This window comes from Paramormyrops kingsleyae, chromosome 23, assembly GCF_048594095.1.
Source record: "Paramormyrops kingsleyae isolate MSU_618 chromosome 23, PKINGS_0.4, whole genome shotgun sequence".
Taxonomy (NCBI): domain Eukaryota; kingdom Metazoa; phylum Chordata; class Actinopteri; order Osteoglossiformes; family Mormyridae; genus Paramormyrops; species Paramormyrops kingsleyae.
The window spans coordinates 1,642,283-1,668,466 of record NC_132819.1 but is presented as its reverse complement, the minus strand read 5'-3'; the positions used below and the strand labels follow the sequence as shown (position 1 = coordinate 1,668,466).

General features: G+C 42.4%; 1 protein-coding gene and 3 long non-coding RNA genes across 7 annotated transcripts in view; all 4 read left to right on the top strand.

The window, feature by feature from the left end:
* The first annotated feature begins 12,268 nt into the window (after positions 1-12,268).
* On the top strand, positions 12,269-13,622 carry LOC140581941 (uncharacterized). Its single transcript, XR_011984996.1, has 3 exons — positions 12,269-12,528; positions 12,664-12,747; positions 12,868-13,622. It is a non-coding gene; the product is annotated as an uncharacterized lncRNA (long non-coding RNA).
* A 5,713-nt stretch (positions 13,623-19,335) lies between these two features.
* On the top strand, positions 19,336-20,549 carry LOC140581994 (uncharacterized). The gene is made up of 3 exons (XR_011985039.1): positions 19,336-19,507; positions 20,113-20,215; positions 20,387-20,549. It is a non-coding gene; the product is annotated as an uncharacterized lncRNA (long non-coding RNA).
* Positions 20,550-20,567: 18 nt separating this feature from the next.
* Positions 20,568-23,244, top strand: LOC140581993 (uncharacterized). The gene is made up of 5 exons (XR_011985038.1): positions 20,568-20,682; positions 20,784-20,837; positions 21,311-21,507; positions 22,728-22,887; positions 23,000-23,244. It is a non-coding gene; the product is annotated as an uncharacterized lncRNA (long non-coding RNA).
* Positions 23,245-24,487: 1,243 nt separating this feature from the next.
* LOC111837918 (uncharacterized) overlaps positions 24,488-26,184 on the top strand; it is a 67,004-nt gene continuing 65,307 nt past the window's right edge. The window contains exon 1 of one of the 4 annotated variants that reach the window (XM_072706005.1): positions 24,488-25,188. In XM_072706005.1, coding sequence (XP_072562106.1) covers positions 25,051-25,188 — 138 coding nt within the window. In that variant the 5' untranslated portion in view covers positions 24,488-25,050. The remainder of the gene's footprint in view (positions 25,189-26,184) is intronic. The other 3 variants (XM_023800383.2, XM_023800381.2, XM_023800382.2) reach the window with 3 other exon arrangements.

The following is a 26,184-nucleotide window of genomic DNA, read 5'->3' as shown; positions in this document are numbered from 1 at the left end:
ACTTTTATAATAATATATAATGATAAATAAATTCATTTTTGTATAGCGCGTTATTGCAACATTACATTGTCTCAAAGCGCTTTACAGCATCCCCACCCAAAGCCCCCAGTGAGTACGCCATAGGCAACAGTGGCAAGGAAAAACTCCCTAGAAGGAAGAAACCTTGGGAGGGACCAGACTCAAAGGGGGAGCCCATCCTCCTGGGGCCGGCAGGGAGAGCCAAATAGTAGAGATGGCTAAGTGCTGAGTCATACTGTCCAAATCATAAAATTTGAGATACAACCGGGGAGCAGTGGGGAGATGACAATCCGGTGCCGAAGCTCCTTCCAAACGGCAGGCAACCAGAAGTAAGGTCATACATGGAAGATGACACAGGCAGAACGGCGAACTGGATGCAAGGACGTCATGGGTGTAGTGGCGACGTCACATGTAGCAGGGTGTGCTGGACATCTTGATTGATTGATTGAGGTCTCCAGGCACTCCCCAGGAGGAGTAGGGGAAATAAAATGCGCAATTAGTCAAAGTAGAAGAGACTATAGGCAGTGCTAACAGTTAGGTGAGTGCAATATGAAGTGCAATGTGCAAGCTCCAGCTGATATGGCTATGGCAGCATAAGTAGGAGGGAGAGGCAAGTGGGAATGCAGGCATGGGGAATCTCTGAAATGTCAGCACTCCAATTCCACAAGCGATTGTGAAGCTAGTGTAGTACCCCTGGCAATTGCATTGTATTTATTTTAATAAAATGGTTATATGTAATGGCAGAGTTAGTAAATTTATGAAGTTTAGTTTTAATGCTTAACAGTGGTTTTGATTTTATATACGTTCAGCATGGAGACAATAAGGCTGTTTAAAATTAGTTCAGGGAAGAAATAAATAAATAAATATATATATATATATATATATATATATATATATAACAACGTGTGATTGGTTAGGGGTTAGCCTGTCAAAACGCTTGGAATTGGGAGGGGGCGGGGCTGAAAAAAAAGGAGAAGGAGTGGGGAGCGCGGGAAGGAAGGAAGGCTCTCTGTATTTTAAGTTATTAGCTAGATGAGTTTAAAATTTACAGTTAAGTAAAAAGGTTGTGCGGTCGTCTGTTTTTTTTCTTTTTGTTTCCATTTTCTGGGACTGTAATGGCAGCTCAGTAAGCGTTCGGCTGAGCGCCGAAGACTTGTTTCAGCAGCTAACTACACGTTGCCGAGTTTGCTCGGGACACAGTGCGCGGGGAAACCGGAGGGTGTACAGGGTGAGGGTAAAATGCGGACCGTTTACAAACAATGGATTCCGTGTTTATAAACAGGCGTGTCGCAAAAGACGCACGACGCGTAGACAGATCACGTGGCAAGAGTGTCCAGCTGCAGACGCCTGTAGAGTGGAGCTCCACCGGAAATACGTCACCTCCACAGGAAATACGTGATTTTAAGGGGCGTAAAGTGGAGCTCCACAGGAAACACGTGACCAAACTGTGTGTTACAGCGGAATTTCAGTTGTAAAATTCTCAAAAAGTATGTTTTTGTTCATTTATACGCTAGAGAAATTATATATATATATATATATATATATATATATATATATATATATATATATATATCTGGTCTGATCTAGTTTGTGGAATATATATATTGGTCATAAGATGAGCAGTTATAAACATGCCATACATACGCAATTGCTATTATGTTACTTTCCATACACATTACTAATGAGGAGGAGGCAAGATGGCGGAATGAGCACACGCGTAATGCAGGCTACAGTATGAAAAGTTTTGTTTTTTGTCCTTAAAAGTAAATCCTTTGACATGCAGTTTGCACCCTGAAATATTGATTTGAAAGACATTCACGAAGTGAGTTGGAACTATAATTACATTGTTTTTACTGTGCTTGCCAAAGTACCGAAGTTACCTGAGCTAGCCTGCAAGTTGCAACAATGGCAGACCATGAGTACAGCTTGAGTGGTCCGGTGGGCAATGAAGATTTTGGAGAGGAATTTGGGGTTGACGAGCTGATTTCGAAAGAAAAGATGATTAACCTGGATCACACTCCTGTGAAAGCACCCAACCCAAAAAAGAAGAAAAAGGATAAGTCAGTCGATGAAACAATGGACTCTATTTTGGAAGCGATGTCTGATCTTATGGGAAAAATGGATCGACAGACAGAAAAGTTGGATGCCCAAACCGATCTCCTGCGAAAATTTGAGACGAAGATTGAAAGTAACACTGAAAGCATCAAAGCCAATAAGCAGGAAATTACTGAGCTGCAAACAAAAGTAGATAAGCTTAAAACTGAAAACAAGCGCCTAAACGAAGCAATACTTGAACAAGCCAGATTTAAACGACGTTGGAATCTGAGATTGAACGGTTTGGTTGAAAAAGCGGGAGAAGACACCAGAGACACTGTCATTGGGATTCTAACCAGAGTGGTTCCCATTTCAGTGGAAAAGCTTCGTGAGGATGTGGACATGGTGCATCGCCTGGGCATAAAAGGTACTGTAGCAACCTCCAATAATCGTCCGCGGTCCATAATCATACAGTTTGCTAGGAGAACGCTCAAAGATGACGTCTGGAAAAGATCTAGAGATGCCCTTGTCTGCAAGGAGCTGCACATCCACTTCAAGAAAGATTACATCAAAGAAGACAGAGAGGCACGTGCCAAACTGTACCCATTGGTCCAAGAAGCTAGGAAGAAAAACTTGAGAGCATACCTGTTGGAAGGATATGCTATGATTGATGGTCGACGTGTGGACCCTCCAACTTGAACAGGCACAGATAACTAAAGAACTGCACTGTAATACAAAAATGTTTAAAAGGACACAAATTGTCTCATTCCTGCGCATCAGAAGGTTCTTGCGCTTTACCTAAGTTTACTAGGTATGTTATCTTTCCTTTCTTTAAATGCTAGGGGGCTTAAAAACAATGTTAAGCGAAAAGCAATTTTTTTATTTTGTAAGGAGCAAAAAACAAATTGTGTTTTTTTACAAGAAACTCACTCCACTGTGGAAGATGTTAATTTTTGGAAAATGCAATGGGGTGACTCTATTTTTGTTAGTCATGGTACTTCACATTCTGCTGGTGTGATGATTTTGCTGAATAGATTTCCGGGAAATATTATTAATTACATGGGTGACACAAATGGCCATTGGTTGGTAGTGATTGCCGAAATTAATGATGAAAAATATATTTTGATTTGTGTTTATGGCTACAATGAAAGAGTTAGAAATAAAGCACTGATTGGTGACTTATGCGAGCAGATAAATGACTGTAGGAATACTTACTTAACTGATAAAATAATAGTTGGTGGTGACTTTAATTTAGCGCCAGATCTATGGTTGGATAGAAACCCTCCTAAAGCTCAATGCCATAAATATGATGATCTTCTTCTCACATTGATGAATAACGCAAACTTAATTGATTACTGGAGAGTTAAAAACCCACAAACATCTTGTTTTTCTTGGTTTAGTGCATCTGGAAATGGGCATAGCTCAAGAATAGACCTTTGGCTGATCTCTATGGCCTTGATCAATTTTATTAAGGATTGTATTATTTCTGCTTCTCCATTAACTGATCATTGTGTTATTACAATTTCTCTTCAAATTACAAAAACTGATCCTAGACTGACTCAAATTTGGAAATTCAATAATACTCTATTAGATAATTCTTTTTTTTTGTAAAAAAGTTAAACAGTTGATAATTGAAACTGATGCCTTGGACATGTTGTCAGCTAGTAAGTGGGACTGGTTAAAGTTTAAAATCAAAGAATTAGCTATCCAAACTAGTAAATATTTGGCAAGACTAAAAAAGCAAATACAACTGGAAATTATAAATCAAATTAATAATCTGTCAGGAAAAAAACAACTGTCAGACAGTGAAACTACTGAGCTAAATAAACTACAATCTGATTTGGACTCTCTGTACTTGGATAAAGCGAAAGGAGCATTTGTTCGATCCCGTGCTCGATGGCTGGAAGAGGGAGAAAAAAATACTTCTTATTTTTTCAATCTGGAAAAACATAGACAAGTCAAAAAGAAAATTACTAAAATGAATATAAATGATTATGTCACTGAAGACCTTAACTTGATTAACGAAGAAATTCATAGTTTTTATTCCAAGCTATACAGTATAAGTCAAATTACTCTGAAACTGACTGTCAAATGTTCCTGAATGCTTTAAAAGATCTTAAAAAAATTGATTTAGACTTCAAACAGTTCTTGGACCAACCATTAAGCATTGACGAAATGGATAAAGCTATTAAAAAAATGTCCTTGGGTAAATCTCCTGGTATGGATGGATTAACTGTCGAATTCTATAGGCATTTTTGGCAAGATCTCAGGAGTCTGTTGTATAAGGTTTTTTTGGAATGCATTTCTGCTGGGACTCTTTCTAATTCTATGAAGTTGGGGATCATCACTTTAATTCCAAAGCCAAAGAAAGATGCTCTGCATTTGGACAATTGGAGACCGATCACCTTATTATGCAATGATTATAAGATCCTAGCACACATTTTTGCTGAACGTTTGAACAGAGGACTGGAGAGCATAATTGATGAAAGCCAGTCTGCTTTTATTAAAGGGAGAAATATTCATAATCATATAAGGCTAATTTTTGATCTGTTGGATTATAACAATTTGATTGATGAAGATAATCTTATACTATTTTTAGATTTTTATAAGGCTTTTGATACGTTAGAGCATTCTTTCTTATTTCAAGCCCTAAATTACTTGGGATTTGGAGACTATTTTTGTGCAGTGATCAAAATGTTTTATAATGGTATATTCAGTGTGGTATCTCTTAATCCAGGATTTACTCCCAGATTCGAAGTGAGGCGTGGTATTCGTCAAGGATGTCCGATTTCCCCAAAATTATTTATCTTAGCAACACATCTTTTAGCTTCAGTTATTATAAATGACCCCACAATACAAAGAATCAATGTTCTTAACAGACAATTTAAAATAAGCCAATTTGCTGACGACACGGTTTTGTTTCTTGAAAATAGTCTGGTGGTTGGAAATGCTCTTGACTCGATCACTATGTTTTCGAAAGCGTCAGGTTTAAAGCTGAACTTTAAGAAGTGTGAAATTCTTCCTATTCATGCTTGTCACCTTGATATTATTTCATCAATAAGGGTTGTAGAAGAAGTTAAATATTTGGGTATATTGCTTTCTAAAAATGTTATCAGAAGGGAGCATGTTAATATTACTGAACGGTTAATGAACATGAAAAAAGGTCTAAGTCATTGGTTGACTAGAGATTTAACTTTATTTGGCAGAAACTTATTAACTAAAGCAGAAGGTGTTTCTAGGGTCATCTACCCTTGCCACTCCATGTACATCTCACCAAAAAATATTAAGAAGGCTAATTCCATTATATTCCAGTGTCTATGGAGAAACAAAACTCATTACATTAAAAGATCACAATTGGTTAAAAGTTACGATAATGGTGGAATTAATGCCTTAGATTTTGAAGCCATGGTAGGCACATTTAAAATTAAATGGCTAAAATCCTTTTTAATGAACAAAAATTCAATGTGGTTTCACATCCCGAATTCTCTATTTAAAAATCTAGGAGGAATTGATTTTTTATTAAGTTGTGATTTTGAGACTACCAAAATACCATTAAGTCTATCGAAGTTTCGCAAACAAATATTGCTATTTTGGAAAATGATTTTCAACCATAACTTTTCACCTCATAATTCAACTCTTTGGAATAACAGATCAATTTTAGCTGGAAGGAAATCATTATTTATACAGGAATGGTTTGATAAAAATATTATATTTGTTGGTGATATGTTAGATAATAATGGTAATTTTCTGAATTTTACATCCTTTGTGGACAAGTATAAGGTAGTTTGTGAATCTAAAATTTTTGATAAAGTATGTAAATCAATTCCAAAATCACTTCTTCAACTAATCCAAAATACACTTTTGTATTCCCAGGTAACAATATCACTTCCTAAACTGACGATAAATGGTTGTGAATTAACTGCTTTCAAATGTAAAAATAAGGTTGTTAATGAAGGTTTGCGACAAGTAATATACCATGATTATCACGGAGCTTCTTTCAGGACATTGGGCTGTTCAAACGATTACTCAATTAAAGTTAAAGCTCATTCAGCTTTTGTTAAATGGCCGATTTCGCCAAAAGTTAAAGAAACCCACTTTAAAATTATTAATAATATATACCCTGTAAGCCAATTTCTTGAAAGAAGATTTAAATTTGAAGTTGATCCATGTGTTTTTTGCAACCAGGAAAATGAAACTATAAATCATTTGTTTGCTGACTGCTTTTTTTCACAAATTTTTTGGAAAGATGTCCATAGTTGGGTTAACCTTAAAAAAGAAATTCCCCCTTTTAACGCCTCTCATATTTTGTATTACATGGAAAATTTGGACTCTTCATCAATAAATGTTATTAATGTGATACTGCTGTTAGCCAAATATCATATTCACTGCTGTAAGTGGAAGGGGAGAAAGCCATCCTTCATTTGTTTTATGAAAGAATTTAAATTGTATTATGGCTCCTTAAGGACTTTAAAAGATTGGAAAAATGCACGAATCCTTAGTCACCGAATGTCTAAGTTGCTCCTATTTTGATTTTTGTTTGATATGTGCTCAAATATGTGTGTCTTTGTTGCCCCCTAGCATTATTTCGTTTTGTTGGTTTGTTTTTTATTCTCCTCTATGAGAGTTTGTATATGTTTGTATTGTGTCTTTTCTTGCAATTAAAAAAAAAAAAAAAAAAAACACATTACTAATATATATATTGGTCTTGCCTTAACTGTTATAAACATATACTATATACGATTGCTGGAACAGCGCAAATGCGTACGTATTTTATGTGCATTTGCGCTGATATGACAAGAAATTATTGTGCATTTTAACCTGTATATGCTAATTCGTACTTCATTTGCGGTATATAGGTTGAAATGCACGGTATTTTCTTGTCATATCAGCGCAAATGCACATAAAATACGTACGCATTTACACTGTCACAGCAATCGATTGCCGCACGTATCGCTTTTAAAGGTGAATGCGTACTTGCGTACCAGTTATATGCAGCCCTGTATGTGTTGTATAAATGATGATCAACATGTAACAATTATATTCAATCAACTGCTAAATTTATTTAGACAGCAACAACAAACAGAATGAAATTTAAAAAAAAATCTATCAACACACTCATGTGCCAGTAATTTAATCTTTCTCATAACAGACAGCATTAACCCGGAGGCTCCGCTGGTCAACACAGGCATGTAAAAATAATTCCATGTCACGTGTTTCCTGTGGAGCTCCACTTTACGCCCCTTAAAATCACGTATTTCCTGTGGAGGTGACGTATTTCCGGTGGAGCTCCACTCTACAGGCGTCTGCAGCTGGACCCTTCTCAACCCAGGACTTTCTTGTTGTGAAGCAGCAGTGCTAACCACAGCGCCACCCATAGGTGGTAATATGTAATTGAAAATTATATTATAGTATTTAATATTAGTTTTTTAAATATTTATTTTGAGTATTCTTATACTTTAGCGTACGATACAGTAGATGTAGCACATCGATTATGAGTTTAATGAGAAATGTCAGTCTTATGCTAGCTAATTTTAGTCAGATGAAGCATTAAGAAAAAAAATAATATATTTAAAAAAAAAGATTAAGCCTTAAGAAAAATATGGATTTTATAACGTTAGTAGTCCTGAACAGGGATAATGCAGTACGTCACTAGCAAGCTAACACTTACAAGTTTGTCTTACAAAGATAGGCTGAGTGGTGATGGTAGCATCAGAACAGCCTGTCACATGGCTACACTTAAAAAAATTATTTGTGACCCTAGTAAACATTAAGAAATAGTTTTAAGTAAAACATAACTAGAATATCTGAAATCAAACGTGTATTAATGGAAAGCACACACATAATGTGAATTTAGTTAACTCTTACTAAATCCAAATAAACCAGGTAAACTACACTCACCTAAAGGATTATTAGGAACACCTGTTCAATTTCTCATTAATGCAATTATCTAATCAACCAATCACATGGCAGTTGCTTCAATGCATTTAGGGGTGTGGTCCTGGTCAAGACAATCTCCTGAACTCCAAACTGAATGTCAGAATGGGAAAGAAAGGTGATTTAAGCAATTTTGAGCGTGGCATGGTTGTTGGTGCCAGATGGGCCGGTCTGAGTATTTCACAATCTGCTCAGTTACTGGGATTTTCACGCACAACCATTTCTAGGGTTTACAAAGAATGGTGTGCAAAGGGAAAAACATCCAGTATGCGGCAGTCCTGTGGGCGAAAATGCCTTGTTGATGCTAGAGGTCAGAGGAGAATGGGCCAACTGATTCAAGCTGATAGAAGAGCAACTTTGACTGAAATAACCACTCGTTACAACCGAGGTATGCAGCAAAGCATTTGTGAAGCCACAACACGCACAACCTTGAGGCGGATGGGCTACAACAGCAGAAGACCCCACCGGGTACCACTCATTTCCAATACAAATAGGAAAAAGAGGCTACAATTTGCACGAGCTCACCAAAATTGGACAGTTGAAGACTGGAAAAATGTTGCCTGGTCTGATGAGTCTCGATTTCTGTTGAGACATTCAAATGGTAGAGTCAGAATTTGGCGTAAAGAGATGAGAACATGGATCCATCATGCCTTGTTACCACTGTGCAGGCTGGTGGTGGTGGTGGTGGTGTAATGGTGTGGGGGATGTTTTCTTGGCACACTTTAGGCCCCTTAGTGCCAATTGGGCATCATTTAAATGCCACTGTCATGATCCGCTCCGTCCGCTCCTGATGTGTGCCACGCCCACCTCGTTACCTCGTGTTCAGCCCTAATTGTGATCGCCTGTGTCCTGTTAAGTCTAGCTTGTCTCTTGTATTTAGTCCGTGTCTGAGTCAGTAGTCCCCAGTTCTGTCATTGACGTTGCTGTCGTGTTTTCCCCGGTCCTGTCTGCGTGCAATAAAGCCACGTTAACCCTGCTTCCTTGGTCAGCTCGTCTGCTTGCCTGCACCACCGATCGTGACAGAATGACAGAACTCGCGAACAAGACGCCGGAGCTGAACGAGGCGGAATACCTCGCCCTCGTGGACGAGGTTGTTTATTGGCTTCACCAGCCCGAAATCCGGGAGGATCCCCTGCTTCTGGCTATGGCCAGCCGGAGCAGGGACGCGTTGGAGGAGACGTCCCTGCCTGGAGACGCGCACCTCGCAATGGAGGTGCGCGAAGATTTGAGGCGGCTAAGACGTGGGGTGGCTGAAGCCAAAATGCGGAAGGTAGCCCTCGCCAGCGGACTGCCTTTTGGTCCCCTCTCTGAGCTGCCAGAGGCATCCCAATCGCCGCTGCCCGCTGCAGGAGGGCGACGGAAGAAGAGGCGGAAGAAACGCGGACAGGAAGAGGCGCAGGAGGTACGTCTGGGGGCTGCTTCTGTCTCCGTTGCTGCCTTGGCTGGGTATCGGGAGGACCCCCTTCCTGTTCTGAACCCTGCAGTGTTTGCGCCTGCCACTGTCTGCCCTGCCTTTCCGCCCGCCGCTTCGTTGTCCACGTCCGCAGCTGGCCCCTGTTCCGGGTCGCGCCTGGTCCTTAAAGGGGCCAGGGCCGTTTTGGACTCCATTCCGCGGGTTCCCAAGTGTCCGACCCGGGCAGCGCCCCCCGCGGATCCTGAGGCTGCAGCGCCCCCCGCGGATCCTGAGGCTGCAGCGCCCCCCGCGGATCCTGAGGCTGCAGCGCCCCCCGCGGATCCTGAGGCTGCAGCGCCCCCTGTGTTTCCTGAGGCTGCAGCTCCCCCCGCGGTGCCACAGGCTGCAGCGCCCCCCGAGGTTCCTGTGCCGCCTGCAGCGCCCCCCGAGGTTCCTGTGCCGCCTGCAGCGCCCCCCGAGGTTCCTGTGCCGCCTGCAGCGCCCCCCGTGACTCCAGTGCTCCCCGTGCCTCCAGTGCTCCCCGTGACTCCAGTGCTCCCCGGAACTCCCGCGCCCGCTGAGGCGCCACCTGCGACTCCCGCGCCCGCTGAGGCGCCCCCTGCGACTCCCGCGCCCGCTGCGGCGCCCCCTACTGGCCGCGTGAGGGCGGCGCCCCCTGCTGGCTGCGTGACGGCGGCGCCCGTTGCGGCGCCCCCTGCTGGTCGAACGCCCAAGGCGCCCACCGAGGCGTCCCCTGCTGGCCAAGGGACTGAGGCGCCCAAGGTGCCTGCAGAGGCGCTCCCTCCTGTTTTGCCTGTCCTGCCGGCTCCTGAACTGCCTGTCTCGCCTGTCCTGCCGGCACCTGAACTGCCTGTATCGCCGGCTCCTGTCCTGCCTGTCTCGCCGGTCCTGCCGGCGCCTGACCCTCCTGAGGTTGCCACGGTTGCGCCCCCTGCTGCCCGCGTGTTGGCGGCGCTCGCTGAGGCGCCCCCTGCGGGCCGCACGCCTGAGGTGCCTGCTCTACCTGCGGCACCTCCTGCTGGCCGCACGCCCGAGCCCGTCTCGCCTGACCTGCTCGTCTCGCCTGTCCAGCCAGCCCAGCCCTGCTCGCCTGTCCAACCGGCCGCCGTTCTTGTCCTGCCCGCGGCCCCGCCTGAGGCCGCCGTTCCTGTCCTGTCCGTGGCCCCGCCTGAGGCCGCCGTTCCTGTCCTGCCCGCGGCCCCGCCTGAGGCCGCCGTTCCTGTCCTGTCCGTGGCCCCGCCTGAGGCCGCCGTTCCTGTCCTGCCCGCGGCCCTGCCTGAGGCCGCCGCTCTGGCAGTCCTGCCCGCGGCCCCGCCTGAGGCCGCCGTTCCTGTCCTGCCCGCGGCCCCGCCTGAGGCCGCCGCTCTGGCTGTCCTGCCCGCGGCTCTGACTGCCCCGCCTGCGGCCACGCCCGCGGCTCTGACTGCCCCGCCTGTTGCCTCTTTAGAGGCCTTGACTCCCTCACCCTTACCCCGGCAAAGCCGACGCCCCCCAGGACCCCGCCTTTCGGTGTCCCGTAAGGGACGGGGACACAGGCGTCGGGCCCGGGTCCCGCCCGCCCTGCCCCCTGGCTCGCCCGTTCGGCCCCTGGCTGTGGCTCGGTGGCTGCCTGCGGGTCCTCCGGCTCGGGGTCGGCGGTCGCCTCCGGGTCCCCCCCTGGTTCCTCGGTGCCGGTCCTCGGTCCCGCCTCCGGCTCCGTGTCGGCCGCCTCCGGGCCCCCCTGCTCCGGCTGCGCCTCCGCCTGCCGCGGCTTCCCCCTCCTGCCTGCCTGCACGGGTGTTCCCTCCTGCTTCCTCCGTGTCCCCTCCGTCACTCCCTCGTCCCGTTCCCTTGGCCCCTGGGTGGTCCCCTCCTGCTCCCTCCTCCCTCTCGCCTGCGGGTTCCTTCGGGCTCCCCTGGTTCCTCCTCCCTTTCCCTCCGTCCCGCCTGTTTTTGCTCCTCGTCCCTCTGTGTCTCCTCCGTTCCCTCCTGGTCCCTTTGTCCCTCCGGTTTTTGCTCCTCGTCCCTCAGTGTCTCCTGTGTTCACTCCTCGTCCTGTTCCTCCGTTTTCTGTCCCCTCTGTGTCTCCTTTCTCTGTCTGCCTGTCTGCATTTCCTGTTCTTTGTCAGGTCCTGTCTTTCTGTTGGTCCTTGTTCCTGTTCTGTGTCTCTGTCCTGTTTCCAGTGTCTCGTTGATGTTTTTGCTTTTGTCTTCCAGGTCTTGTTCCCCGGTCTCGTCCCGTCCGTCGCCTCCTCTCGGGCGCGCCCGGTGTGCGCGCCTTTGGGGGGGGGTTCTGTCATGATCCGCTCCGTCCGCTCCTGATGTGTGCCACGCCCACCTCGTTACCTCGTGTTCAGCCCTAATTGTGATCGCCTGTGTCCTGTTAAGTCTAGCTTGTCTCTTGTATTTAGTCCGTGTCTGAGTCAGTAGTCCCCAGTTCTGTCATTGACGTTGCTGTCGTGTTTTCCCCGGTCCTGTCTGCGTGCAATAAAGCCACGTTAACCCTGCTTCCTTGGTCAGCTCGTCTGCTTGCCTGCTCGTCTGCACCACCGATCGTGACAGCCACGGCCTACCTGAGCATTGTTTCTGACCATGTCCATCCCTTTATGACCACCATGTACCCATCCTCTGATGGATACTTCCAGCAGGATAATGCACCATGTCACAAAGCTCGAATCATTTCAAATTGGTTTCTTGAACATGACAATGAGTTCACTGTACTAAAATGGCCCCCACAGTCACCAGATCTCAACCCAATAGAGCATCTTTGGGATGTGGTGGAACGGGAGCTTCGTGCCCTGGATGTGCATCCCACAAATCTCCATCAACTGCAAGATGCTATCCTATGAATATGGGCCAACATTTCTAAAGAATGCTTTCAGCACCTTGTTGAATCAATGCCACGTAGAATTAAGGCAGTTCTGAAGGCGAAAGGGGGTCAAACACCGTATTAGTATGGTGTTCCTAATAATCCTTTAGGTGAGTGTATATTTGACTAGATCACATAAGGAGTGACATGTATTACACTCCAGCACAGTAGGTGGCGATAATGCAGCAATTTTGCGGTAAAATAATTATTATTGCCATGCCTCCACGAACGTCGGACATGATTAGGGCTGAAGCAGACGGATGTCAAGGAGTTTGAATCGGTGAGTTTTTTAATAACCTATAGTCCTTGTCTTTTTGTGTTAATATGTTTGTTATTTATGATGTAGCTTACAATAATTATTATGGACAGTGTGCTGGAAAATATCAAATATTGTCATTTTATATGCCTTTTGCAGAGTGAGAGCATTTAACTCAAAAGGGACTCTGTCATTAGAAGGCTGTGTCTACCTCAATGAAGACGGCAACACGCTCATCAAGCGGTACTTGATCAGTAGTACCATGTTCCTGTGCGATTTTAAGATTTAACTTGTAATATATTTGTTCTGTGTGTTGTGTTTGCTTGTTTTCTCCATGACCGTGTTCGTTTTTTCCACCATTAGGATGTCAATGGTGAGGAAGCTGAGAGGGAGATCTCTCAGACCACAGTGGGGATTTCTGTGATTCGCAGTGAAGGTGCTGGTGAAGAGGATAAACCAGAGGATGTTGGAGTCGTGATTGAGGGTGTGGAGCTGCTTAGCAAACCGAGAATTATTTCCTCTGGGTGTGTCATGCTTTTTGGAATCATTTAGATATAATAGAATATATAAGATTACCAGTTTTACTAAAAATGGTGAAATATCCTTGTGCTGTTATTGTAGCGCTGGCGGGGCGCATGTCCCAGCATACCCCCCGTGCAGTTGTAAAAAGCCCTTGTATTTTTGCTGTTACTGTTAATGGTTATATTTCCTTATTGTTGCGCGTGTGTTTACCTGTGTCTTGTGTGTTCCCGGTCTGATCCTCGTGTGTAATTAGCTTGCATAAATCTCCCACCGTGTATGCGTCTTACAGTTCGGCGTCTGACAACCCTGTGTTTCCTTTGTGTAGCTGGGGGTCGGTGCTCTTTGGGTGCCTGATGTAGGGCTTGTAAGGACTGGTAATAAAGACTGTATTTCCCCGGCAATCGAGTGTCCGTGTCTCTTTGCTTCTCGCGATGTCTCGGTCCGCCCATCGCCACGATATATTACTGTTGAGTTTGCTGTACTTGGAAAGTGTGTTTTTAATTGTTTTTCATATATCTGGCGGTGCAGAACTGTAAATGTTTTTTTGTGATTTATTACAGGAGACCGCCTCATAGGTTCATAGAAAAATACATTAACTTTACTCAGTAACTACATATAAACACTTACGTTTTATGTAAAAGTTAATCTTAATAATTACATGTAAACACATAGGTTAATGTAAACTTCACATTAACTGTATGTGCAACACATAATGATTAAGTTATGTTAAGGTGAAGTTTTAAATAACCCTTATGTGTCTATTTAATTATTACACAAAGTTTACATAGGAATGTACATTAAGTTTATTTAATTTACTTAAGTATACTCAACATTATAGAAACAAGACCCTTTAGATTAAACTTATGTAATAAAATTACATGGAAAATTGTCATGTAATTAAAATACAGTTTTGACATAATTGTTTTTTTGAGTGTATGAGGAAAAGCATGTAGCCACACAGCCTGAGAGTAACTTTAGGGACGTGTTTGGTGTTCTGTTGGAGTTCTCAGTCTTTTCCTGTTAAGGGACAGTATTTATCAAGCCTCTCAGGATATGAGTAGGAGTAGAATAATCAGTGATCAGTACCCGGTCCCCTCCACTAATCATATTATGGCTCTTTATGGCATATTTGTGGTTCTACCCTATTTAGAAATTCATGTCTCATATTATATATCTATAACATCCAAAGGTTTCATTCTTTTGCAAAGTGATGGAAACTTACAGTGGAGTTGAAATTCCCTGATATTGTGCATTGTAACATACAGCAAAAATCACTGTTAGAATTGTCCCACTCCTAGTACGTTACTGGTCACGACAAGTACATTTCCTCCTTCTCACTAATATTTGGATATTTAAATGAACAAAATGCCAACAATAAAAAGCCATAGCTTTCTCATGGATGTAATGAGACTTGTTTTCCAGTTCGGTCATGTGCTTTGATATAACCTCTATTAAAATGCACAGCTTGTTATTAATGTGGCATTTGTGTGTTTGATGTTGATTTCTCATTTGTCTCGTTCCTTAGGGTGAAGAAAGAAAACTATTCCAGGTACAATACACATTAGAGTAAGAACATGGATAGGCGTAGTCTTAGAAAGCGAGCAGTGAAAAAAGTGAATGCTATACTTGCTGCCTTTCATGATAAGGATGACTTGCGTGCCTCTGGTCCTGAGTTTGCTGCAGTTAACCTCTGTAAGGCAGTAGAAGGGGGATGAGGGACAAATTTATGACAGTGATGAGGAGTCCCAGAATGATGATAAGGCAGGCAATGTCAGCACATCGCTTACAGAGTCTTTGTGTGATTGGGCAGTTCATTTTAGGGTGTCTTTGATAGCTTTGACTGCCCTTCTCACCATCTTGAGGGTTCATCATCCTTTGCTACCAAAGGATGCCAGAACTCTTCTGAAAACCACAACCTCCTACAACATTCAAGTTCTTGCTCGTGGCACTTACTACTACTTTGGCATTTTGAAAGCATTTGCAAAAAGCATTAAACAATTCTGGTCTCATGTTCCAAACAAGTATGTATTCAAAATGCAGCTAAACATAGATGGATTACCTTTGTTTAAGAGTTCCTCGGTGCAATTTTGGCCAGTCCTTGGCTTGCTAAAGGGTGTTGTGATGAAGCCTGTTGTTATTGCTCTGTTTTGTGGCAACTCGAAACCAGATTGTCTTGTTGAATATTTAAGAGATTTAGTCAGTGAATTACGTGAGCTGAGAAGAGGATTTCTTGTCAATGGGAAGCAGTGCTTCATAAAAGTGACCTCTATTATCTGTGATGCTCCAGCCAGAGCTTTCATTAAAGGAACAAAATCTCACACTGGTTACTCTGGTTGTGATAAGTGTGTCCAAACAGGTGTGTATCTTAAACATAGGATGACATTTCCAGAGGTCAACAGCTCACGCCGCACTGATCTGTCTTTTGAAAGGATGTCTGATGAGGAACATCATGTGATAAATTCACCATTAAGGGATGTTGGTATAGGCATGGTGTCATGCTTTCCCCATGACTATATGCATCTTGTCTGTCTTGGGGTGGTGCGAAGACTGTTGGATTTGTGGTTTACATCAGCGCCCTTGTCTTGCCGCTTATCCTCTCATCAAATGGATAAAATCTCTAGTGAACTCATAGGCTCAAGACATTTCATTCCCATGGATTTTGCTCGTAAACCAAGGGGGCTTTCGGAAAGGCTGAGGAGGAAGGCCACAGAGCTGCGACAGTTCTTGCTGTATACAGGGCCAGTGTTTCTCCGTAATGTTTTGTCAACTTCAGTTTATGACAACTTCATGTTGTTATCTGTTGCCATTTTCATTCTTGCAAGTCCTTCATTGTCTGTTGCTCTTCATGATTTTGCACACACCCTGCTTGTGTCTTTTGTAACACATTTCAGTGAATTGTATGGTCCTGAATTTGTTACTTACAATGTTCATGGACTAACCCATCTTGCTGAGGATGTACAATTACATGGACATCTGGATTCAATATCAGGATTTCCATTTGAAGATTATTTGGGTAAGATTAAAAAGATGGTAAGAACTCCGCACCATCCACTGGCTCAGGTTATTCGGCGAATCTCTGAAATGGATCTTTCCAGAGAGAATGAGCCTTTACATGGGAAGAGGATGTTGCAAAAGGAGCATATCCATGGACCAGTTCCTCCTCCTATTGTAGATGTACCAGTAGTTCAGTTTCAGGAGCTTGTAATTAGTGGTACCAAAATTAATATATTGAGTGAGGGAGACAGGTGTTTAAAGATTGGTGACAGAATTGCTTTGATTGAAAACATCCTTCAGTCTCTGGACAAGATTTACCTTGTCTTCAGGGAATATGAATTAATGGAAAGTTTTTTTGACTATCCTCTAAATTCATGCGAGTTGGGTATTTACCTGGTTGGCAAAATCTCATCGCAACTGAAGTCAATTGAGCTACTTGGACACGTTGAGAAATATCTAAGGTTACCAAATCATGACAACTTTGTTGCAGTGCCACTACTGCACATGAGTCAATGATGCAATTTATCCTTTTTTCTTGTGCAGTTCATTTGGTTCATCTTTACTCTTTTCATTTTTTATGGCTCACAACCAACTTTGCTAGCTTCTTTTGGGGAAATTCCACACGTTTTGCATATCAGTACCATCCAAAATCATTGGAACAGCATGTGGAAAAGCGGCAAGACAAGGGCCCTGATGTAAACCATATGTTAATTTGTTTTTTCTGTACACTGCAGACATTTGTGTGTGTGAGATTAAAAGATGAATATCAGAAGAGAGATCAGAGCTTTTATTCACTGGTATTTATTTCCATACTTTTGGCCTTTCCATCGGTTTAGTAGATGTTAATGTTTGTCTTGTCCTTCTGTAAAACTTTGTTCCCGAACTTCAAAAATCCAGATGATTTTCACTGCTGATGAGTGGTTTGCACCTTGCAGTACGGCCTCTGTTACGTGCCGTAAGGGAATCCTGTGTTGTGTCTGTATGTGGTCCGGTTCTGCCTTCGGCCAGCTGCCACTTCAGCTCTGCCCTGCGCTCCGCCTCCCTGATTCCAGCCCCGCCTTTTCCAGAACTCTGCATCGTTCCTGCATTCCTGACTTCCGGTTCCTGGAGTGAAAACCTCGAGGTCACCAACCTCGAGAACTCTGCTCATTGCTTTGATTATTGTCAAAGCAGAGCAATTTGCTTTTTTGGTTTTGGATTTATTATTTATGACAGTTTTGGTTATTGGTTTTCTGATTTTGTAATTTTGCTTTGGTTTAATTGCATTCCTGGTTTTTGATCTCCCGCCTTACTACTGATTACACTTTTGCTCACCCCCTCGGACACTGTATTTTCGGATTGTGTATTTGTTGTGTCTGTGTGAATCGGTGCATACGGAGTGGCTGCCATCTTTGTTCTTGAGAAGCATGTTGGTTTGTTGTTCGTTTGGTTAAGGAGTCAGGTTTAGGATTGTTGTTTTGTTTCCACTTTGTTTCGCTGCTCTTAGGTTTAGATTAGATTTGGGACATGTTCAGTAGGTGTTTTTGTTTGTTGTTTTGGCCTTGGACTCCCGAAGTCTTGTTGCACCAGGTGATTTGTGAAGTGTCCATGTGGCATAAATAAAATATAAAAAATACCCCTTAGTTTACTTGTGTTCCCTTTTTGTGTTCCCTGTCTCGTCCTCCCCTTACCCTTTCCTTTCTGTCAGGCTCCAACCCTAGACTGGAGCTCGTAACACCTCTATTTTGTTGTTCTCAACAAACCAGTCTACCTCAACCAGTGGACTGATATTTCCACCCTTGCTCTTTGGAGGTTGTTCATGCTGTTGCAGGCTGTTGTTTTGGGCTTTTTCTTTACTGCTCTCACCATTTGTCTGTCATCAGTTTTCCTTGGACGATCGGTTCGATGCCTGTTGCTCAGTACGCCAGTTGTTTCCTTCCTTTTCAGGACATTCCAAATTGTGGTACTAGCTATGCCCAATGTCTTTGAAATACCTCTGAGGGATTTTTCTCTATTCTCAGCTTCAGAATGACATGCTTTTCTCCCATAGACAGCTCTCTGGGCTTCATGTTGGTCTACCCTTCTTAACTACAAATGCAGTCTTCACAGGTGACACCCAAAGCCTAAACTGAGACTAGATATCCAGGGCCACTTAAGCATTTAACCATCAATTTATCTCTCTTCTGATATTCATCTTTTGATCTCACACACAAATGTCTTCAGTGCACAGCAAAAACAAATTGGCCTTGCTGTTATAATATTGTTGGACTGTGCATGCTATTTTTAACTTACTAAGAACAAGCAGTGGTAGGGCATTTTGGTAATTTCACCTTTCAGGAGAAGGTTAGGTGAACGTTTACCAGTTTGGAATGCCCTGGAATGGACCCCCATGTGACGGAATGGCAAATGGTCTCTGAAAGCAGTGTGGTGTGTAATATTTTAACCTACCTACCAACACAATTTTAGTGTTAGATTTTATGTATTTGCTTAACAAAAATTAGTTTGAATTGCTGTTCAGTGTGATGGCCAGAGATGGCCACACAATGGTAATATGGTAACCCCGCCTTGACCCGGTGGTACCAACGAGAGCCCACAGTAGGGGGATGGGGAGTTGGGTTTTGGCGTAGTTGTTTATTATATTCTAGTTAACATTTTTGATTTAGTTTTCCTTTATACAATTGTTTGTATAATTTGATGGGCTAAATATGTTATGGGGTTTATGGAGTTATTGGCATGTAGGTATAAATGTTATGGTAGTGTTTCACCCTTTTGTGTATTGCTGGACTGATCACCCAGTATATATGTTTCCCCAGCGTGTTATTTGTGAGGTCAGTTATGTTCAGTGTAGGTTGGGTTATGTTGTGCTTTAATTTTGGTTTCATTCTGTTTGGGTGACCTAATTTTATTGGGCCCAGGATTTTCCTTTGTTGTATGTTCTTTTGTATTTTGATGATTTTTGGATTTTCTGTAAATTTTGGGTTAGTAATAAATTCTGTGCCCCTGTGTCTGCTTGCTGGTCCCTCACATTCAGTCACATAGGAGTCCATTCAAAGGTCTGCTGACCTGGAAAGTGATTTCATAACGTTCTCCTAAATGGTGGAATTGCCAAAAACGACTTTCAAGATCTTTGTTTGCTCATAATAAGCTCAAAATAGCATGTAATGTGCACACACTTTGGTGACAGTCAGTATTCAGACAGTAACGCCAAATCATAACTCATAATTTCAAGACATTTTTAAATCATATATATGTAAATGTTTACATATGTGACATTGATGTGTTTTGCATCTTTATAACCTTCATAACCATGTTCTTGTTCAGATGTTTAAGGTTGTAGAATTTTTGGAAACTCATGAGGTTGAGTTGGTCCCAACCCTTTGGGTCAAGGATGGCCAGTGCTATTGGCCTGATTCTTTGAGGGGAATGGCACTCCACCAGGCCATCAAAAACAGCATAGCTCCCGACCCCAGCTGGGACCGCTGGGAAGTCCGCACTATGTTTTCAACTGGTAGGTGTTACATTATTTGTGCAATCCACAATACTATCCCAATACACTTTCAGCCAAATTCAGCAAATTTCTCTTCACAATTCCCTAGCTGTATGTTTCATGAGTGCTCTTAAAAAATTTAAAATAATAAAAAAAAAACCTTTAGTGCTCGTAGACAGTCAAGGCCCGGAACATACTGGCACGGCCCAAGCCATAAATAGTTACAGCCAATCGACACATTGCATGAGCAGGAAGGAAGGAAGTAGTGTACTTTGGCTGTTGAGCTCAAATATCAGCGACCTCAGAAACACAGATTCTACCTTTTATTTCACCTACAGTGGTACTTGAAAGATCGTGAACCCCTTAAAATATTCTATATTTTAGAATATTTTTTATATGATCTAAAAGTAGATAGGGAACTAAAGGGTTTGCAAACTTCTAAGCACCACTCTATTCTAATTTATTATTGTATGCATGACCATTGGCTAAGATATGTGATCATTGTTTGGCTGTAGTGGAGGCTGACTGATATTCCGCAAAGTACTCAATTTCAGTAAATCAACAGAGTGTCTTGCTGAGTGATTCTAAAGGGATTCAATAATGTTTATTGCATCTGTATTTTACAGACAGCTATGAAGAGGGCAGGAGGAAGGCCAAAGAGGCAGAGATAATGTCTGACCTCAAGTCTGAAGCAGAGGTGTCTGGACAAAGGCCACCAAGGCGTAAAAGGTGTGTCAGTTTGTTCAGCACATCACTATTACTTTTCCCGTTCACATGCTGTTTAAAATCTTGTTTTCTATTAAACTTCACTGAATTGAATTGATACGGGTCGAGGTTTGTGTTTTATTTTACACAGTTTTCCATTCAATGTTGATGAGTTGTGTTGATTCATTAAAACAGGAAGAATGTCAGGCTTGGTTCCCTGGGGGGTCTGGAGCTCTCATCCATGGACTCAGCAGAGGACTGTTCCCCCCCACCCAAAAAAAACCTTCCTCCTGCCCCTTTCATAAACTTCCCTGTCGCCACAACAGCAGCTAGTTTCCTCCCTGTCCCTAACGTAACCATTGTCACAGCCACCCCACATCCCAATTTATCCTCTGCCCCAATCACCACATTACCAGCAGCAGCACCCCCAGCATCACACGGGTCCCTTACAAACATGCTCGAGACCTGGGAGGCAGGAGATGATATTCCATGTGAGTGTGTCCTTTAGCTTTCTGATTGACTGTGTATGTACGGATACATTTCATAGGACATTTTCCATCGTTCACTTAAAACTGTATATATACTCTTGTAGCACTGGCAAGTTATCAGACCTTCAGCTGGGCTCCTGAGCAGTCATCAGAACCAGGTAAGGCCAATACCAATTCCCGCTCAGCTGCCTTACTGGTATTTTTTCAAGCCTTTAGCTTCGGTCATCATGGCCAGATTTTTGTTACCCCCACCTCTTTTACATATCCATTGGCCAGGGGACACACTTAAAGCATGTATTTAATACAACTAAGTGGTTTTTGTTGCAATTTTATTTGCCTAGATCAGGGGTCTCCAACTCCGGTCCTGGAGAGCTACTATCCAGTAGGTTTTCTGTCCCACTTGGCTTCTGATGAGCCACACCTATTCCTGGTATTTACCTGAGAACAGGTGTCGCTCATCAGAAGCCAGGTAGGATAGAAAACCTAATGGATAGTAGCTCTCCAGGACCAGAGTTGGAGCCCCCTGGCCTAGACATTGCTGGGTTGACTGTACTTTAAGATGACTCCTATCATAGGGCATTCTGGTGTGTGAATGCATTTCATTTTAATATATGAAACTTATTTTTCATAGCATTGCTTAGGGAAGTCCTCACAAAACTTGAAATGGTGCTTGACCAACAAAAGACCATTATTGGTCTTCTTCAACAACGTGAGGCTAAGTTGTTGGACCTAAGCATTGAAGAAGGTCTGCTGCCCCTGCAAGACCTTCCTCAACTCCTCAGTCTGGAGCAGAGGATGCAGCAGGATCCAGAACTTCAACTAAAAATGGTGAGCATTTCTCAGGGTTTTTCTTTATATAAGAAACTGATTGCACTCTATTGCTGACAGTGCTCCTGAAACTGGAAGTGATAGTGAAGTCTTATCCATCCATCCATCCGTCTTATATTTTCTCAAAATAATATATGCAAATTCAAAACATGCGATAGGACTATGGTAGGACAATGATGATTTAATCTGTGGTACAGAGGAGAAGATGGGAGATGTGTAGGACAGGGTTACTGCAGGAGTTGCTTTGAGTAGCACTGACAGTCTATAAATTTATGGGTCATTCCATGTAAGATCAACGCAGGCATCCTAGCTGACCATCTTGGATGTGCTTCATACTTGATATAAATGATATCATTGTGTCCAACCACTATTGTGTAAAATGTTTGGAGGCTTTAAAAAGGAGTCATTGCCCTAATAAACAAGTGTTGCTTAAAAAAATTTAAAAGTTCCGTAAGTCATTACTTTTGAATGGTTTATGCTACTTGTAAAAGCTGAAGTTTTTGCACATTAGTTGCTGGGTACAATAACATAATTTACATAAAGTATGAAGCAAATCCAACATGGGTAGTTAGGAAAATTTGTTAAAATATTTTGGTTTGGACATGGAATTACCCTTAAGTCAGGCAGCCCCACAGGGTTATAGGGTTGGGTATTGCTTATCAGGTCAGGTTCCAATTCTCCTTGTAGATTCCAGATGTTAATGATTCACAGTTTTAAAATGTTAAAAAAGATGGTGAGTCTTTATATGATAAAACATCATCTGACTTTTAATTAACATACCACTTTTAATGACGAGACGTACACATCACTTTAAATTAAAACTAATGGAATGACTAATGAGTCGCTGCAGGGGCTTTTATTTTGAAACCCCCTGGTGCCATTGGGAGCTCTGCACCCCTGAGCAAATGGCCAAGCCACCAGTCGCCTGTTCTTAGTCTAATTGGCTATACTCTTGGATAACTTGTGTATTTGCATTATAAGTTTGCTGGGTTTTTTATGGGTACCTGGTACTTAGCATATTGGCTTCAGTTTTAGTTTGTAACAGAGTTTCAGATCCAAACCCTGCCCATGGCCAGATAGAAACAATTTGATGGCAGGAGCAGTAAGCTAGGCTCACTGGCATGGCAGTCACAGTGCATAACAGCATTAATGCTACTTTTGTCACACATTTGGTGATAAATAATTGAATCCCTTTTGTTTTCTTTTAAAATCTGTTTCAGGTAAACTTTTTGGGGCTTATTGGTGGGGCTGATGTGCGTGACTGCACTTGGCGTATATTGAAGAAAGTGTTCTCTAACACTTTGGCAAAAAAGCTCAACTGGAGGGGGGTCAATGGAAAGACTTCCTTGGCCTCCCTTAAACTGAGAGAGGTAGTGATTGGTAAGTATATTTGTCTGGACATACAGTACAGAAGGTCTCTCTCTGATGACATGTTTAACTGATGCTTAAGACCTCCATAATGGCCTTACAATGTGTTTTCATTTATACCTAGCTGCAGTTCGGAGAAACCCCTTAACTGCTAGCGCAGCAGAAGTGGACATTGAAGCCACAATAAAGCGGTGGCTCCAGCTGGCAGCTGACCGAGAAGGCGGGCGGAAAAGAAGGCTACTTATGAAAGAAAGTGTTTAGTGAGTGTGTGTGTGTGTGAGTGAGACAGAAAGTTTCAGTAATGTTTAAATATTTTAAAAAGTGCGCAAATTTGTTGTTTTATTGAAAAGTTTGTTATTGGTTTTGTAATGTAGGTTGTTTGTTATAACTATTTATTTTTGTTAATTGTTTATTATGTTTGTTATAATTAAATAAAAAATACCTTGTATTTTTAAATGGATTACTAATTTTGAATTTGTGTTTCATTTCAAGCACTTTATGACAGTTTATGGGCCACATCTGGCCCGGGGACCAAGCCGGCACTCAGCCGACACTCAGTCAGATCAGTTTTACAGTGTTTGGGCCAGATCTGGACCAAAATAGACAATAGGAGTCATTTTATGGTGTGTGGGCCAGATCTGGGCCAAAAGAAACAATAGGAGTCATTTTATGGTGTGTGGGCCAGATCTGGGCCAAAAGAAACAATAGGAGTCATTTTACTGTGTGTGGGCCAGATCTGGGCCAAAGCAAATTATTAGTCTCGGTTTTCATTGTTTGGGCCAGTTTTGGGCCGGGGACCCAGCCAGACTTGGGCCAGAACTGAGGCAAGGGTGTGGCCCACAAGTGGGCCAGACAAATTTTGTTATGTGGGCCAGGTCATAAATGCGGAGGTTAAAATGGCAATACTGTGTGCCAAAAACAACGTTACTTTCACCTTCTGTAACGACTTCAACAAGGATACAAAGTCTGCAACAAATCTGTATAATAAGTCATTAGTGAATGCCAGAGAGTCACGTACATGACTGAACATGAGAAATTAAAAGAAAATGTGTAATGAAAATAAAATGTAAATGACAAGTGGTTATTTTAGTTTTCTTGTACACATAACATATAAGGGATACTGGAGCTTGGTTGGGGTGGCTCGCGGTGGGTGCCGGAAAATTTCCCTTGTTTTCAAATCCAAAACTTGACAGGTATGAGAATAGTGTTAGCTTTGTACTGACGTTTTTAGAGTTTCTGAAGGAAATGCAATCAGTTCAAAAACCAGACTAAGCAAATCGCTTGATACTAATGACGGCGGCAAAAAACACACACACCCAAAGTCCTGGTATTAAATAATAAACATCTCTATATGAACAAATATAGAGTTGTTTATGATTTAATACCAGGACTCATCGAAACGATCACTAAACACATTCTACCAACACTTACTTGCGAAAGAGAGAGAGTCAGATAAACAACATAAAAACTGAAGGGAAGGGGGAAAGGAAGATCAACAAACAGCAGCCAGCCCCAGGACACGCTTGTACACTTTGCGTATTACGTCAACATACGTCACCACATCTTGTGCTGCAGACTGCTCTGCAGGACCGGAATTGACGAACAATAGTTCAGTCTGTTTTATTTTATTTTATTTTATTAAGCAAACAGCAAGTATACAGCATATAAACAGATGAAGTATACAACAGAATACAATAATATAAACAGCCGGGGGTGTTAATTATTGAGGGAATAATTAAATACGCCCACCTTACTTCCATAAAGATATTAATAAAATAAAGGGAATGATTCTATAATGCTGTAACTAATCAAAACGAGAACTGACTGGCGCGCCGGCAAGGCAAGGCTACCTAATCGGAACAGATAGGGAGGGCGACAGAGAATATCAGCGGCCCGTACTTTTGGTTGGTATAGTCTGATAGTCTGTTTTATCCTGATTAAACTACATAGGAACGTTCCGCTGGTATGGGATCGTCGGACACTTTTGACAGTGACACCCGGAAACTGATATCTTTAATTTGTTTTTTTTTTAGTTTTTTTTTTTTTTACAAGATTTGTAACTGGAATTAAACTTATGTCTCATCGACATGAAGGAAATCTACTAAAGGAAGTGAGTGCGGAGTAATAGAATAGTGCGGACAGATTACCTTGTAAGTCTTAAAAACAAACTCTTTAATGGTTTCTAGCTGGCGGGCAGAAAACGCAGTCCCTGGCTGCATGCTTGTACTGTTATGGAACTGCCTTGTTGAAGTATCAGACCAGGGATTCTCAACCTTTTCAACCGCAAGGACTTTTACAAGTATCTACGGCAAAGTAGGTAACCTCGGTATTTTCACCGACCAGGGCGGGAGCTCCCTTCGGTTAGTTTTTAGTGTTTACAATCGGGCGTGCATTTTCCAAAAGCACAATTGGAACTAATGTGGGCATGGGGCTTCATAGAATGGGAAAACGTACTCGATTACCCGAAAGTATACCCGAGTAGAGGACAGTTGAAGCGGTGATATATTACAGTATTTGTACACTGAAATTCCAATCACTTTTAATACGCACCAAACGATACATTTTTATGGGCAAATCACGATGCAGTTCAATTGGCGTCCCTTACAAAAAAGTACTGCAGTATTATCATCAAGGTAATGGTATAGTAGTACCACTATGGTAAAACCATTGTAATTTGGCCACCTATATACCATGGTATGCTACCTAGCATTACAGTGTATCTTAAGATACAACGGTGATTTGTTAAGCTTTTTGTATTGTACCATGGTAATAACATTTTTAAATATGTTATATAATGGATATATATGCTTATTTTCTATAGTATTTTACGTAATGCTTACCATAGCTTTGTAATGATACAGTACTGCAATTAGACAGTACATTTCAGTGCAGTTGAAATGATCAGAGTGCAGTGTTTATAATACAGTAACTTTATTGTAACGAAACTATACGTACTTCTTGGCAGTACCATTAGTACTAAATATAGTATCGATGCAGGTTGGAAATAAATACCATGGGGTGTAACAGAATACCATGGTACCTGAACAAGGTAGCATAGTATATTGAAGTATCTATCGCAACAAGTGGAACTTTTTCCAGTATCATGCAGCGATAACGCGAAGTATAAAATGCTGCTATGATATATTGTTAGATAAATAATGCAACATTCAACATGAGGTAGCAAACTTATATGTGGCAGAGCAAAGTGCCAATAGGAAGTTGAGCAGTGGGTAGAATATAAAGAATGCTGTCATGCCAGCATGGCTCCTTCTCAAGATATTTGACAGTTTTGAACATGGAGGCAACTTT